Below are 16,485 nucleotides of genomic sequence, written 5' to 3' on the forward strand. Positions count from 1 at the left end.
TCTATAAGTTGGGCATTTGTAACTCCAGGGTAGCCCCCACTGGCATAAATGGCTAATCTGTGTCTCCTTGAAAGGGATAGCCTAAAGCTTTAAAGATAACCTATCTGTGATTCGTTAAAAATAATAAAATAGTGGCATTAATGTACAGAGAGAACTTGGAATGGAAATCCATAGCTCCCTGGAAGTGGCAACGCAAGAGAATAGGTGGTAAGAAGGCATATGGCATGCTTGACTTCACTGGTCACAGTGTTGAATATAAATATCAGGAAGTCGTTGCAACTGGTCACCACACTACAGGAACAAGGTGGAGACTTTGGAGAGAATGCAGATCTGGATGTTGACTGGGTTGGAGTATACAGTATTAGCGATTAGGGCATGGTTAGTTAAATGGCCTTGTGCTATACTGCTCTACAGGAAGAGCCATGCTTTATTACAATCTCCATTCACTGTGGTTTATAGTTTTGGAAATTAGTTACGTCTGTTAAAGTTATATTGTATCTTATTATGCATTTTGAATTTAACTATACTGCTATTTTATTTCTTTCACAGCACAGCAATGTAAAAATCAGAGCTTGAGGCAAGCTGATCATTGTCTATTTATCTTGCTTGCTTTTTGTTATTAAGAGTAGAGTTCAAGTCACAAGTTGTTCATATCACATTCTTGTTTTGTTCTTCAGATGACTTCCAGACAGCTCAGCTTTTAGCCTTAATTTTGGAATTGCTCACCTTCTGCGTGGAGCATCACACCTATCATATTAAAAACTATATTATAAACAAGGACATTTTACGGAGAGTGCTTGTACTCATGGGCTCAAAGCATGCCTTTGTGGCCTTGTGTAAGTCAAAGGCTGATGGTTTTTAATTCATTATTTTAATTGACCTTTCTCAGATTAGCTGCTATTTGATATGATGTCTTAAATTTTCTTTTACTTTCAGGTGCACTTCGCTTCATGAGAAAAATAATTGGTTTGAAAGATGAGTTCTACAATCGCTACATAATGAAAGCTTTTCTCTTTGAAGCTGTGGTGAAGGCATTTCTGAACAATGGGACCCGCTATAACTTGCTAAATTCGGCAATTATTGAAATGTTTGAATTTATCAGAGTGGTAAGTTTTCCCAGCTCACTGAAATCGCACTAGTGTGTGGTTACTAGTCTGGAAACACCGGCAGAATAAGTAAAGACATAAACTAAATAAATATAATTGATTATTGTTGTCACATGTACGGAGGTGCTCTTATTTGCATGCTATCCAGACAGTTCATTCCATACATCAGTCAAAAAGAAAACAGGCAGTTAGAACAGAGTTTAAAAGGACACGGTTATTTCTTCAGCGGTTTGATCGGAGCATGACTGCACAAGTGCGTGGATGTCAGCCAGTTAGAACAGCGAGAAGAGTTTAAAGGAGACAGCTTTATAGAACGGGCATCGGAGGAGTGGGCAACGGAGTAGAGGGAGACAGAATAGGGTGGCTTTGGCTCAACAGGGCTTCGGTGATAACTGGTCAAGGTTGCCAGTGTACAATACAGACAGGAAATATGTGTGTGAAGCCAGTTTTCTGTGCTTGGTGTCAGATATGGGAAGTCCTAGAGACTCCCAGCCTTCCAGATGGCCACATCTACGCCAGTTGCGTCGAGCTGCAGCTCCTTAGGGTCTGGGTTAGGGAACTGAAGATGCAGTTCGGTGACCTTCGTCTGGTCAGGGAGAGTGAGGAGGTGAGAGATAGGACCTATAGGCAGGTAGTCACACCAGGGCCTCAGGAGACAGTCAGGAGAGGGAAGGGCAAGAGTCATATGCTAGAGAGTACCCCTATGGCTGTCCCCCTTAACAATAAGTTCTCCTGTTTGAGTACTGTTGGGGGGGGGGTCGTGTGCGGGGTGGCCTACCTGGGGGAAGCAACTCTGGCACAGAGTCTGGCCCTGTGGCTCAGAAGGGAAGGGAAAGGAAGAGGATGGCAGCAGTGATAAGGGACTCCATAGTTGGAGGGAGGGGGGGTGCGGTTTCTAATCACGTCCACAACATCCTGAAGTGGGAAGGAGTACGGCCAGAGGTCGTGGTACATATTGGTACCAACAACATAGATAGGAAAAGGGAGAAGGTCCTGAAAGCAGACTACAGGGAGTTAGGAAAGAAGTTGAGAAACAGGACCGCAAAGGTAGTAATCTCGGGATTACTGCCTGTGCCATGTGACAGTAGGTATAGGAATAGAATGAAGTGAAGGATAAATACGTGGCTGAGGGATTGGAGTAGGGGGGCAGGGATTCAGATTCCTCGATCATTGTGTCTTCTTTTGGGGCAGGTAAGAGCTTTGAAGCCAGTGATGTTGTGGGGATGGAACTGGACTCTCTGACGGTGGTGTCTGAAAAGAGGATGTTGTCCAAGTTGCATGCCATCTTGGACAATGTCTCCCATCCACTACATAATGTACTGGTTGGGCATAGGAGTACATTCAGCCAGAGACTCATTCCACCGAGATGCAACACAGAGCATCATAGGAAGTCATTCCTGCCTGTAGCCATCAAACTTTACAACTCCTCCCTTGGAGGGTCAGACACCCTGAGCCAATAGGCTGGTCCTGGACTTATTTCTTGGCATAATTTACATATTACTATTTAACTATTTATGGTTTTATTACTATTTATTATTTATGGTGCAACTGTAATGAAAACCACTTTCCCCCGGGATCAATAAAGTATGACTACTACTACTACTGCTACCACTACTACAAAAAGGATGGGTTGCACTTGAATCCGAGGGGGACCAATATCCTGGCAGGGAGGTTTGCTGCAGCTATTGGGGAGAGTTTAAACTAGAATTGCTGGGGGATGGAAACTGAACTGAAGAGACTGGGGAAGAGGAGGTTGGCTCACAAATAGAGAAAGCTTGTAGACAGTGCAAGAGGGAGGATAGGCAGGTGATAGAGAAGGGACGCGCTCAGACCGATGGTTTGAGATGTGTCTATTTTAATGCAAGGAGTATTATGAACAAAGAAGATGTGCTTAGAGCGTGGATCAGTACTTGGAGCTATGATGTGGTGGCCATTACAGAGACTTGGATGGCTCAGGGATAGGAACGTTTACTTAGAGTGCCAGGCTTCAAGTGTTTCAGAAAGGATAGTGAGGGAGGCAAAAGAGGTGGGGGCATGGCACTGCTGATCAGAGGTAGTGTCTTGGCTGCAGAAAAGGAGGAAGTCATGGAGGGATTGTCTATGGAGTCTCTGTGGGTGGAAGTTAGAAACAGGAAGAGGTCAATAACTCTACTGGGTGTTTTTATAGACCACCCAATAGTAACAGGGACATCAAGGAGCAGATAGGAAGACAGATTCTGGAAAGGTGTAATAATAACAGGGTTGTCATGGGAGATTTTAATTTCTCAAATAACAGTTGGCATCTCCCTAGAGCGAGGGGTTTAGATGGGGTGGAGTTTGTTAAGGTGTGTTCAGGAAGGTTTCTTGACACAATATGTAGATAGGCCTACAAGAGGAGAAGCTGTACTTGATCTGGTATTGGGAAATGAACCTGGTTAGGTGTCAGATCTCTCAGTGGGAGAGCATTTTGGAGATAGTGATCATAATTCTATCTCCTTTACCATAGCATTGGAAAGGGATAAGAACAGACAAGTTAGGAAAGTGTTTAATTGGAGTAAGGGGAAATATGAGGCTAAAAGGCGGAACTTGGAAGCATAAATTGGGAACAGATGTTCTCAGGGAAACGTACAGCAGAACTGTGGCAAATGTTCAGGGGATCTTTGCGTGGAGTTCTGCATAGGTACATTCCAATGAGACAGGGAAAGGATGGTAGGGTACAGGAACTGTGGTTTACAAAGGCTGTTGTAAATCTAGTCAAGAAGAAAAATAAGCTATGAAAGGTTCAAAAAAACTAGGTAATGATAGAGATCTAAAAGATCATAAGGCTAGCAGGAAGGAGCTTAAGAAAGAAATTGGGAGAGCCAGAAGGGGCCATGAGAAGGCCTTGGCGGACAGGATTAAGGAAAACCCCAAGGCATTCTACAAGTATGGGAAAAGAGCAAGAGGATAAGACATGAGAGAATAGGACCAATCAAGTGTGACAGTGGAAAAGTGTGTGTGGAACAGGAGGAGATAGCGGAGGTACATAATGATTGCTTTGCTTCAGCATTCATTGTGAAAAAGGATCTTGGCAATCGTGGGGATGACTTACAGCGGACTGAAAAGCTTGAACATATAGATATTAAGAAAGGGGATGTGCAGGAGCTTTCGGAAAGCATCGTTGGATAAGTCACCGGGACCAGACGAGATTACCCCAGGCTACTGTGGGAGGAGAATGCTGAGCCTCTGGCGATGATCCTTGCATCATCAATGGGGACGGGAGAGTTTCCAGAGGACTGGAGGGTTGCGGATGTTGTTCACTTATTCAAGAAAGGGAGTAAAGATAACCCAGGAAATTGTAGACGAATGAGTCTTACTTCAGTGGTTGGTAAGTTGATGGAAAAGATCCTGAGAGGCAGATTTTATGAACATTTGGGGAGGCATAATATGGTTAGGAATAGTCAGCATGGCTTTGTCAAAGGCAGGTTGTGCCTTACAAGCCTGATTGAATTTTTTGAGGATGTGACTAAACACTTTGATGAAGGAAGAGCAGTAGATGTAGTGTATATGGATTTCAGCAAGGCTTTTGATAAGGTACCACATGCAAGGCTTATTGAGAAAGCAAGGAGGCATGGGATCCAAAGTGACATTGCTTTGTGGATCCAGAATTGGCATGCCCAGAGAAGGGAAAGAGTGGTTGTAGATGGGTCATATTCTGCATGGAGGTCGGTGACCAGTGGTGTGCCTCAGGAATCTGTTCTGGGACCCTTACTCTTCGTGATTTTTATAAATGATCTGGATGAGGAAGTGGAGGGATGGGTTAGTAAATATGCTGATGACACAAAGATTGGGGGTGTTGTGGATAGTGTGGAGGGCTGTCAGAGGTTACAGCAGGGCATTGATAGGATGCAAAACTGGGCTGAGAAGTGGCAGATGGAGTTCAACCCAGTTAAATGTGAGGTGGTTCATTTTGGTAGGTCAAATATGATGGCGGAATATAGTATTAATGGTAAGACTCTTGGCAGTGTGGAGGATCAGAGAGATCTTGGGGTCCGAGTCCATTAGACACTCAAAGCTGCTACGCAGGTTGACTGTGTGGTTAAGAAGGCATACAGTGCATTGGCCTTCATCAATCATGGGATTGAGTTTAGGAACTGAGAGGTAATGTTGCAACTATGTAGGACCCTGGTCAGACCCCACTTGGAGTATTATGCTCAGTTCTGGTCACCTCACTACAGGAAGGATGTGGAAACCATAGAAAGGGTGCAGAGGAGGCTTACAATGATGTTGCCTGGATTGGGGAGCATGCCCTATGAGAATAGGTTGAGCGAACTCGGCCTCTTTTCCTTGGAGCAACAGAGGATGAGAGGTGACCTGATAGAGGTGTATAAGATGATGAGAGACATTGATCGTGTGAATAGTCAGAAGCTTTTTCCCAGGGCTGAAATGGCTAACAAGAGAGGGTACAGTTTTAAGGTGCTTGGAAGTAGTTACAGAGGAGATGTCAGGGGTAAATTTTTCACGCAGAGAGTGGTGAGTGCGTGGAATGGGCTGCCGGCGACGGTGGTGGAGGCAGATGCGATGGGGTCTTTTAAGGGACTCCTGGATAGATACATGGAGCTTAGAAAAATAGAGGACTGTGGGTATCCCTAGGTAGTTTCTATAGTAAAGGACATGTTTGGCACAGCTTTGTGGGCTGAAGGGCCTGTATTTGGCTGTAGGCTTTCTATGTTTCTAGAATACAGAATATAGTTTTGCTGGTACAGGAAATTTAAGTGCAAGGGCCATGACAAGGTAGATTAAGAATTAATATTTTAGACCATAAAACAGTATAGCACAGTACTGGCTCTTTGGTCCACGAAGTTATTCTGACATTTTTGCATACTCCAACATCAATCTAACCCTTTCCTCCCATAGACCTCAATTTTTCTTCCATCCATGTGCAGCAACTTTGAGAGATCTTTGGACATTGACACAGACCCTTTTGTTCCTCCACATTGACAATCATCCTGCCATTAACCCTTTACTCTGCCTTCAATCTTCCAAAACGAAAGAACACTTTTCTGGATTGAAGTTCAACTTCCCTCAGCTCTGCTCTGCATCCTATCATTGTCCTGTTGTAACATAAGACAACTTTCTACACTATCCACAACTCCACCAAACTTTGTGTCATCTGTAAACTTACTAACTTCGACTTCCTCATCCAAATTATTTATGAAAATCACAAAGACCACAGGTCTGAGGACAGATCCCCGCAGAACACCACTGGTCGCTGACTCCAGGCACAATGCGCTCCATCTACAACCACCTTTAACCTTCTGTGGCAAGCTAATTCTGAATCCACGCAGCCGAGTTTCTCTGGATCCCATGGCTCCTGACTTTCTAAATGAGCCTACCGTGGAGAACCTGGTTGAACGCCTTACACTACATCACTCCAAAACCTTTGTCAATTTGTTTGGTAGTATTCAAGACTTACAACAGTGGGATAGGATCTATCCTTGAGCCTGGTAGTTCAGGCTTTCAAGCTTTTGTATTTTCAGCCCATCTGAGGGGTAGAAAAGTAGCAGTGTCCTTGATTGCATTGACTGTTTTCCTGAGATAGCAGTAAGTGTGAATGGTATCAGTGGATGTGAGACTGGTTTACATAATGTCACTTGAGTTCATCTCCCTGATTTCTGCACAAATTTGACCACGATGTTAGAGAAGCATTGAACACGGTAGTATAGTGGTTAGCACAACAGTTTACAGTACAGGTGACTTGGGCTCAATTCCCACTGCTGCCTGTAAGGAGTTTGTACATTCTCCCTGGGTTTACTCTGGATGTTCCAGTTTCCTCCCACAGTCTAACAGTGTACCAGTTGGTGGGTTAATTGGGCATTGTAAATAGTCCTGTGATTCTGCTGGGATTAAAATTGGGGGTATTGCTGGATGGTGTGGCCTAAAGGGCCCATTCCATGCTGTATCTCAATAAATAAATAAATAAACAAACAAACAAACAAACAGACAAACAAACCGGACAACCCACATCAAAGTTGCTGGTGAATGCAGCAGGCCAGGCAGCATCTCTAGGAAGATGTACAGTCGACGTTTCAGGCCGAGACCCTTCGTCAGGACTAACTAAAGAAAGAGCTAATAAGAGATTTAAAACTGGGAAGGGGAGGACCAAGACATTCTCACTTAACACTCAGTGGCCACTTTATTAGGTACATCTCATTAATACAAATATGTGGCAGCAACTCAGTGCATAAAAACATGTAGACGTGCCTAAGTGGTTCAATTCTTGTTCAGACCAAATATCAGAAGGGGGGAGGAAATGTGATTAAGTGACTGTGGAATGATTGTTGGTGGCAGATAGAGTGGTTTGGGTATTTCAGACAACTGCTATTCTTCATGCTCAACATTCTCTAGAGTTTACAGAGATTAATGCAAAAAACAAAAAAGCATCCAGTGACTGGCAATTCTGTGGGTAAAAATGACTTGTTAATAAATGAGGTTAATAGACAATGACCAAACTTGTTTAAACTGACAGAACACCATAAGGCCAGAAGGACACAGTAACTCAAGTAACCACGTGTTACAACAGTGGTGTGCAGAAGAGCATCTCTGAATGCACAACACATCAAATCTTGAAGTGGATGGGCTATAGCAGCAGAAGATCATGGATTCCACTCCGGACCAAATAAAGTGGCCACTGAGTGTATGTTGCACTGTCTATCCCATCACAGTTACACATTGAAAGCAGCCTGCTAAGGAACAGGTCTTTTCCATATTTTGTGTGCCCCATGTTAGTCAGGAAATGGCAATACCATCCTCACCTTTGTCACCAAGAAACTCATTAGGTCAGGCAGCATCAGTGTAGGGTAATAAACAGTTGACGTTTTGGGCTGAGACCCTTCATTAGTACTTGATGGTTTGGGTCTTTAGGTTTCTGTACCTCTTGCCCGAAGGTGGCATGGTCCGAACTAGGATGGGATCTTTAATGGTGGATCTTGTCTTATTGGGGTACGGCCTCCTGTAGATACTGCCAATGGTGGGAAGGGATGTACCTGTGATGTATTAGGCTGAGCCCACTACTCTCTTCATGGAGTCAGGCGAGGCATCCTTGGCACACAGAGGAGTTAAAGCTAAGGGGTGTGTATTTTTGTTGTCCATTATTGAAGGCAAATTTTGGAGTAGAATTTTCCATTCAAATTTGTTTTATGATAACAGTAGAGAAAATGTCATTAATGCTGCTAGTCTGGAATAATAACAAAAAAATACAGTTTTGAGTCATAGAGCACTACAGCATAGAAACAGGCCCTTCAGCCCATCTAGTCTGTGCCGAACTCTTATTCTGCCTGGGCCCATCAACCTGCACCTGGACCATAACCCTTCTTAGCCTTTCATAATTTTAGAAGTTTATGTATTTAGTACTTTCATTTAGGAGATTCAGTAGTTTTTTATATAGAAATCGTGTTAGTCTCCAAATTTTGTAGTCCCACTTAGACCTCTTAAAATCCAAGGTTTATTGGTGCACTAAGTATGGTCTTAATACTGTTATTCTAGAAAGTTATATATTTTATCTAGAGCAACACACAAAATGCTGGAGGAACTCGGGAATCTTTTATTAGTCTCAGCCCAAAACATCAACTGCTTATTCCCCTCCATAGATGCTGCCTGACCTGCTGAGTTGCTCCAGCATTTTTGTGTATTGCTCTGGATTCCCAGCGTCTGCAGATTCTCTTGTGTTTATACAGTTTATATTACTGGTTAAAGTAGTGTCTTCTGATACACAGGAAGATATCAAGTCCCTAACAGCTCATGTCATAGAAAATTACTGGAAAGCCCTTGAAGACGTGGATTATGTGCAGACATTCAAAGGGTTGAAATTGCGTTATGAGCAACAAAGGGAAAGACAGGATAATCCAAAACTTGACAGGTGAAGCTTTTTCCTTAAATGTGTTGTTTATTTTCTTTAATAGACGATGTTAAAAGGCAGAAAGCATTGGGCAAAAAATGTGATTAAAAGCAAAGGAACCAGGGAAGTGAGTCAGGGAGTTTCAGAACAGAGGGACAGCTCTTCAAGAGGGACAACAGAAGTTCATCAAGAACTTAACAATCTCCACTTTAAATACAGCCAATGACTTGGCCGTCTGTGGCAATGAATTCCCTCTGGCTAAAGAAATTCCACCTCATCTCTGTTCTAAAGAACATCTTGGTATCTATGTTCTTTAGAACAGAGATGAGGTGGAATTTCTTTAGCCAGAGGGAATTCATTGCCACAGACGGCCAAGTCATTGGCTGTATTTAAAGTGGAGATTGTTAAGTTCTTGATTAGTAAGGGCATCAAAGGCTACAGGGAGAGGGCAGGAGAACGGGGTTGAGAGGGATAATAAATTTGCCATAATGGGATGGTGGAACAGACTCAATGAGCTGAATGGGCTGATTCTGCTTCTATGTCTTACGGTCTTATCGTTAAAAGTTGAGATGGGTGATAATCAAAAGTGGAATTTAGAATGTTGTTGGAATAGCTTAAAACAATGTACAAATGCATGCTGGGAGAAACTATGTTTGAATGCAACCAAAATCACATATTGGCATTACGTAGAGTCAAAGCCAAGCTATATTGGGCTAGCAATATGATGGGTCAGACGACGTAAAGGCAATAACTTCTCTAGTCTAAAATATACTAGCTGGCCAATTGCAGATATTATATAGCAGTCTAGTCCCTTCTCATAATGTCAATGGTTTACTTCCAGATCTTTTTCAACTGAATTGAAATTCTTGTTGCATTAGTGGGATTGGGACTTTCAATGGATTTAATCATACTTCAACCAGGTCTTTAAAATTGTGATCCCGACTCTATAAGAGTGCACTAATGTCTCTTTTTATCCCTCTTTGGAATTTAGTATGCGTTCCATCTTGCGAAATAACAGGTACCGAAGAGATGCCCGCACCCTGGAGGAAGAAGAGGAGATGTGGTTCAACACTGATGAGGACGAATTGGAAGATGGAGAGCCAGTACTATTACCTTCTGATAAGTCAAAAAATGATGACGAAATCATGGATCATTTCGGCAAATTTATGGAGAGGAAAAAATGTATGAGAATCTGGCAATTAATGTTTCTTTCTGGTTTGCTTGACATCAAAGTACAAGTGTCTGTTAATCTGAGAGTATGTTCCAATTACAGAGTTTATTCAGGGCTATTTCTTTCATGGTTATGAATGTCCTGCTCTTGGTCATAGGCATGAATGAAAATATATTGAAAAATTGCCTGGAAATCTGGCCTTGCATCTCTAGGGGGGTGGTTGTGGAATTCATGGCACAATGGGTGAGATTGTGTTTTAAGACCATATGACATAGGAACAGATTTGGGCCATTTGGCCCATCAGATTTGCTCTGCATTTCCATCCTGGCTGATTTGTTATTCCTCTCAACCTCATTCTCGTAGATTCCTCAACTATAAGAAACATCCTCTCCAAATCCACTCTATCTATGCCTTTCAATATTCAATGAGTGTCAATGAGAATCACCCCTGCAGACCCAGAGCCATCAAATGTTCCTCATACGTACACTCCCAAGTGCAGTCTGACCAATGCCTTATAAAGCTTTAGCATTACACCCTTGCTTTTATATTTTATTCTCAAAATGAATGCTAACATTGCACTTGCCTTCTTTACTACTGACTCAATCTGCAAGTTAACCTTTAGGGAATCCTGCACGAAGACTTCCAAGACCCTTTATGGCTTCTGCTGGGCCTTGGCTTTGATTTTTTTTTTAACCCCAATCCTTTGACCACCTGTTAAAATCTGCACAGTAGCACAGTTAATCAAGTTAAAATGCCAGTGATCATTATTTGCATTCAATTCCTGCCGCTGTCTGTAAGAAGTTTCTGTGTTTTACTGTGGGTGCTCAGATTACCTCCCATGTTCCTAAAGGTTATGGCTAGTGAGTTGTGGGAAATCCATTGACACTTGTGAGCTGCCCCAAGCTGCTCTCTGATTTGATTTGATGCAAAACAACACACTTCACTGATGTACATGTGACAGATAAAACTAAACTTCATCTTTAGGATGATTGACTATTGAGTCATGGGCAAGCAATACTGTTGACATCTATCAAACTGCACACATTAACACCTAAGAGTGGTAAGAGAATGGGGGAAAAATGGAAAGCAAGATATTGTAGAATGGAAGTTCCATTCTGAACTGTAAATGTAAAACCATAGATTACATCTCAAGTTAAATTTAATATGTTGAACCAAAGCTGAGGTCAAGCATACCAGTGGCACAGATTATTGTAAGAGCCAATGTACTGAAAGGAATCTGATTAATACAGTGGTGGGAGGTGGGGTTTCTGATTCTGTCTTGGTTTAGAAATTCTCTAACATCAGAGATTTTTCTTTTTGAAACCAGATTCAAGTTTGCAGTTCATTTTGAACATGAGTCTATTTTTGGCTTCATTGCTGCAATATCGGTCCTTGATCTGAATTGAAGATGGAGTTGATTTGTTCATTAATGGTCGTGGTTGAATTCCATTGTTAAATTTGTCTCAATTCTGTTTTGGGGAGATTCCTTAATATATATACAAATCCATGTTTTATGTATTAAGGTTGTAATTATTATTATGTAGTAAAGATGATACTGTAAGGTACTGTTGTAATTTTATTCCATTTAAATTTTGGACTTATCTTTTAGTGAAGGATGGAGATGAGAAGGAGGTCCTAACAAAGAGCACTCTGACAGGAAGACAGAGTCCCAGTTTCAAGCTCTCTTTCTCCAGTACCAGCAGCGGCAGCAGCAAGTCCAGCCTCACTAGCCAGTCAGCCTCAAGCAACTCACCTGGGTCTCCAGGCTCTCCGGGGTCTCCTGGCTCACCCGGAACAATCGCCAAAAGCACACCTCACATGGCAGCTATTACAACCAAGGTATATGTTGGACGTAAATGATTTCTTAAATCATGAAACTACTTCAGGCTGAATTACTACTACATTCTTATCGCTCATCTTGAATTGAAATTGGGGTTGACTCAGCAAAGGACAAAATGAAGAGGAAAGCCCCTGGGTGAAGACATTATCAATGGATTAACTGAAGTGTTACTAAACACATTATCTCTGAATCTTTAATCAGTGCTACTTGGGATTAATACTTGCTTGTCTATTGAGTTAATTTGTGTTTCTTTCTTTCAAATTATTGACTGAACAATGTCAACCAACTATGCATCCACTGGGTTAAGAAAAAGTGACTGCTCCGGTGACTAGACTTCAGAACTCTCAGGAATACAGGAGCAAAGATGGGCTGAATGGCCAACCTCATCCATAATTACAAATGAAACAGGCCCTTTGAAACACCACCTCAGTGCTGACCATCAAATCCTAGCTACATGAATCCCATTTACCAGTCCTTGGTCTGACCTGTGTGTTGGCAAATCAAGTGCTTCCAAAGACCGTTAAATGTTATGAGAGTCTCTACCGCCACCACTCTATCAGGCGCTTTGTTCCACCTGCCCTTTTGAGTGGAAAAAAATTCTTCCTCAGAAACCCTCTAAACCTCATACACCTTATCATAATGTATTCCTGAATGGGATGGTTCTAAGACCAGTGCTATATTTAATACAGTGGATTCTGATTAACTGGAACACATCAGGACTTGTACATTTTGGCCCAGTTAAGCAACTACCCCAGTTAACCAAAGTTTCATGGAAATAGTTAAATGGTAGTTTGACTTTTTAAAAAATAACTTCTTAACTGAGTTACAACTTAAGTATTTCAATGAAACAGAACAAATTAGAGCACTACCAATACTACTACAGTACTACAAAACTGTAATAATTCCTAATAGTTATTGACGGAGGAATTCATCCAGTGTAAATGTACTTTTGATTAACTGTAAATGAACAAAATCAGCACTGACACCTAGTACAGATAATGAACTGCCTTCCTGCAATGCCTCGACAATTGCATCCTCCAAATCTTCATTTTCATGCAAGGTGATTGTCAATACCTTCAAATTCTTTGTGGTTCTAGTTCCTAACTTGTTTAAGTACTGAAATCATTTCATTTTCACTCCCAGCCATTTCTGGTATCTGCAAGCCTCAATGCTTGAAACCACACTGAGCAAAACAGTTCTGAATTCTCTTAAGGCTCATTTCTCGCCAAATATCAGTGTCAAAAATCACTGCTTTTGAACACTATCACACGCAACTGACACTATTTAAAATCTGTTTGCTTCAAGTACAGTGTAGCCACACAATGGCCACACAAATGTCCTTGAATTCCCTAAAGGTTAATTTGCAGGTTGAGTCTGTGGTGAGGAAGGCAAATGCAATGTTAGCATCCATTTCAAGAAGACAAGAATATAAAACAATGATTAATGTTGAGACTTTATAAAGCACTGGCGAGGCCTCACTTGGAGTATTGTGAAAAGATGTGCTGAAACTGGAGAGGGTTCAAAGGAGATTCACAAAAATGATTCCAGGATTGAACAGCTTGTCATATTAAGAGTTGATGGCTCTGAGCCTGTATTTACTATAATTCAAAAAAATGAGGGGCAACCTAATTGAAACCTAGCGAAGGGTGAAAGGCCCTGATGGTGGATGTGGAGAGGATATTTCCTGTGGTGGGAGAGTCTAAGTCCAAAGGACACAGAACAGAGATGAGGAGGAATTTCTTTAGCCAGAGAGTGGTGAATCTGTGGAATTTGTTGTCATGGGCAGTTGTGGAGGCCAAGTCTTTGTGTATTTAAGGCAGGGGTTGATAGATTCTGGGTTGGTCAGAACATGAAAGGATAAGGGGGGGAAGGCAGATTGGGACTGAGAGGGAAAATGAATCAGCCGTGATAAAATGGCAGAGCAAACTTGATGGGCCATTGACCTAATTCTGCTCCTTTATGTTATGGTCTAAGTGCATACGACTGACGCTAGTTGGAAACTGTTCACCAATAGTCACTGTTCCGATTAAGTGGTATAGTGTCCCAAATAAGCAGCTGCCTAACTAACTGATGGCCCAATTAACCAGAATCCACTGTATTTACTAATAATTTTCATCAGATTTCCCAACACATGTTCAGAACAAATTTTGAGATTAGAATGATGTTTCTTGCGATTGCAGTAACTTTTTATTTCTTGTCCAGGGTGGTCTAATCGGTCTTGTAGATTACCCAGATGACGATGATGAGGAGGAGGAAGAGGAGGAGGAAGATGGTGAGGAGAAAGAGCAGTCAGCACCTTTAACAAAGAAGTCCAGGCTTGGATCCTAATGATGATCCCTTTCAACCTTGCCCAGTGACTCTTACTGACCTGCAAAAATCACCAGACTCAAAGACAAAAAGGGTGTCTGAACCGTTGCCTCTCACAGATAAATGTACACGTGGAATTCTGCTGATCAAGTGCCAATCCATTGAAACGGGAAAGGATGCAAGAACAAAACGTCAGAACAAAGGAATTTGGACTTGTTCTTACCCATGTGTGTCCAGGCTTTGACCTTGCTCTACCCCCTTTCTCAGGGAAGGAAGAAACAAAAACAGCAGCTTATGAGGGTGGAGAGATCTTTGTTTTCTAGTGCTATGAAAAGTAGCACGACTGACTGGTTTTGGTTGAGTCTGTATCGGTGTGTTGGGTAGGTCTTTGGGAGCCTGGGAGAGCATGGTGTTATCCTGCAGTAATTTCTCCCTGGAATGCCAGCAGTTTTTCTCATTGTTGAAAGACTTCCCTTTACGTTGTATATTCAGGACATCGCTGATCCTGATGAAAGAAGGCATTTTAAAGGAACCTCTCTGGGGAGGGCTAAGAGTACACAAATTTTCTCTTTTTAACCTGTGATCTTTACAACTGCATAATTTTTTGAGAAATCCCCTTCATCCCTTCTGACTAAAAAGTGAATGGAATTTCTAGATGTGATCATTTTTGTTTCATATCTTACATTTTCTTCAATTTTTTTCTTGAGTGTACACTTAGTTGTTTAAGTATATTTGGGACCATTAAAAAATTCTTTGATGTAATGTATTTCTACCTGTTGTATGGAACCATTTAATGCGTGTATTTGTGGCGTGCTGATTTTTGCATTAATTGACATTAAGTTGTGAAGGATGGTTGGTCTTCTAAAAAGACCAGTATATGCCAATGTTTTGATGGTCTCAGGTATATTTTTTATTCGTTGAAATGGATGTAAAATTGGCATTTAACAAGTATAGAATTGTAGTAAATGGCTGATTTTTGGACTTCTGGGAGGTTTAGTTTCATTACTAGAGCTGTTTGTGACACACATGAATAATGTGAACAGGAATACAGACCGAAAACTTGAAATTTCATGGAAGACATGAGAAATGAAAGTCTGGCACACACAGAGGAAAACAGCAGCTGGGAATACCTTGGTTTGCAAAAGTCCTGTCTACAAATATTTGCTATTGCGCCATGGATGCTTTGTGACTTCAGTTTATGAATGTGTTCTTTATAATGAATGGCGTGATGCTCTCTGCCCAGAGGGCTACACTGTACCAAAGTATTATCACTCATTTCCTTTTTGATTTATTGGAATTTGACAGTATGTAATGTTTTACTTGTTTTATAATTTTAGTTCTGAGTTTTGAGCTTATTAGAATGTTAAATATTCTATATCACTGATAGCTTTCACAGACAGTACTTCAGACAACAGCTCTCAGAGCAACATTGTGGACAGTACTAGCCAGTTTTTTTAAAATTTAGAGATACAGCACATAACAGGCCCTTACTGATCTGTCTTTGGAATGTGGGAGGAAACTGTAGCAGCCAGAGGAATCCCACGCATTTAGAGGGAAAACATGCCAACTCCTTACAGGCACTGGTGGGAATTGAACAGTTGGTGCTATAAAGTGATGTGTTAACCACTACGCATCATACCACTCCCATGGTCAGAAGTGCCCTAACCTGCACTGAACTTAACTGTTTGTCCTGGCTGCTGATCTCCCAGCTAAAGATGATATCCATAGACCCCTGTAATAGCAGATTTTTAGAGCTGGCACCCATTATGTTCAGCAGCCCGCTGATCAGTGGTATATCTAGCACATTGTGGCCAACAGGAACAAAACTTGTCAAACTTTAGCAGTGGAAATTGCAGTCTGATGCATTAACGGAGGGTGATTTCCTTGAATCAGAAGAAGGCTAGGCTAACAGATTTGGAAGAGGTGCTTAAAATCAGTGTGACAAATGCTGCACTTATCTCTACATATTTTCCCTCTACCATTCAGGGTCTCTGAGGTGACATCACTTGTATACCTGTCAGGGTCACCTTCTGTGCCCTTTGTGAGACCTGATGAAGATTGGAGGACCGGTTCATTGAGCATCTTTGCTTCGTCTTCTGCAAAAGGCAGAATCTCCCGGTGGCCACCCATTTTAGTTCAACTTCCCATTCCTACATGCATCCTCTATTGCTCGATGGGGCCATACTTAGGCTGGAGGAGCAACACC

General features: G+C 41.8%; 1 protein-coding gene across 5 annotated transcripts in view; it reads left to right on the top strand.

The window, feature by feature from the left end:
* smek1 (SMEK homolog 1, suppressor of mek1 (Dictyostelium)) overlaps positions 1-15,260 on the top strand; it is a 131,392-nt gene extending 116,132 nt beyond the window's left edge. For 4 of the 5 annotated variants that reach the window (XM_072272658.1, XM_072272666.1, XM_072272643.1 and 1 more), the window contains exons 10-15: positions 678-836; positions 937-1,106; positions 8,840-8,982; positions 9,953-10,143; positions 11,742-11,971; positions 14,175-15,260. In XM_072272658.1, coding sequence (XP_072128759.1) covers positions 678-836; positions 937-1,106; positions 8,840-8,982; positions 9,953-10,143; positions 11,742-11,971; positions 14,175-14,300 — 1,019 coding nt within the window. In that variant the 3' untranslated portion in view covers positions 14,301-15,260. Of the gene's footprint in view, positions 1-677; positions 837-936; positions 1,107-7,593; positions 7,876-8,839; positions 8,983-9,952; positions 10,144-11,741; positions 11,972-14,174 lie in introns of those variants that run through there. The other variant, XM_072272675.1, reaches the window with a different exon arrangement.
* Positions 15,261-16,485: the final 1,225 nt, after the last annotated feature.

Source organism: Mobula birostris, chromosome 1 (assembly GCF_030028105.1).
Source record: "Mobula birostris isolate sMobBir1 chromosome 1, sMobBir1.hap1, whole genome shotgun sequence".
Taxonomy (NCBI): Eukaryota; Metazoa; Chordata; class Chondrichthyes; order Myliobatiformes; family Myliobatidae; genus Mobula; species Mobula birostris.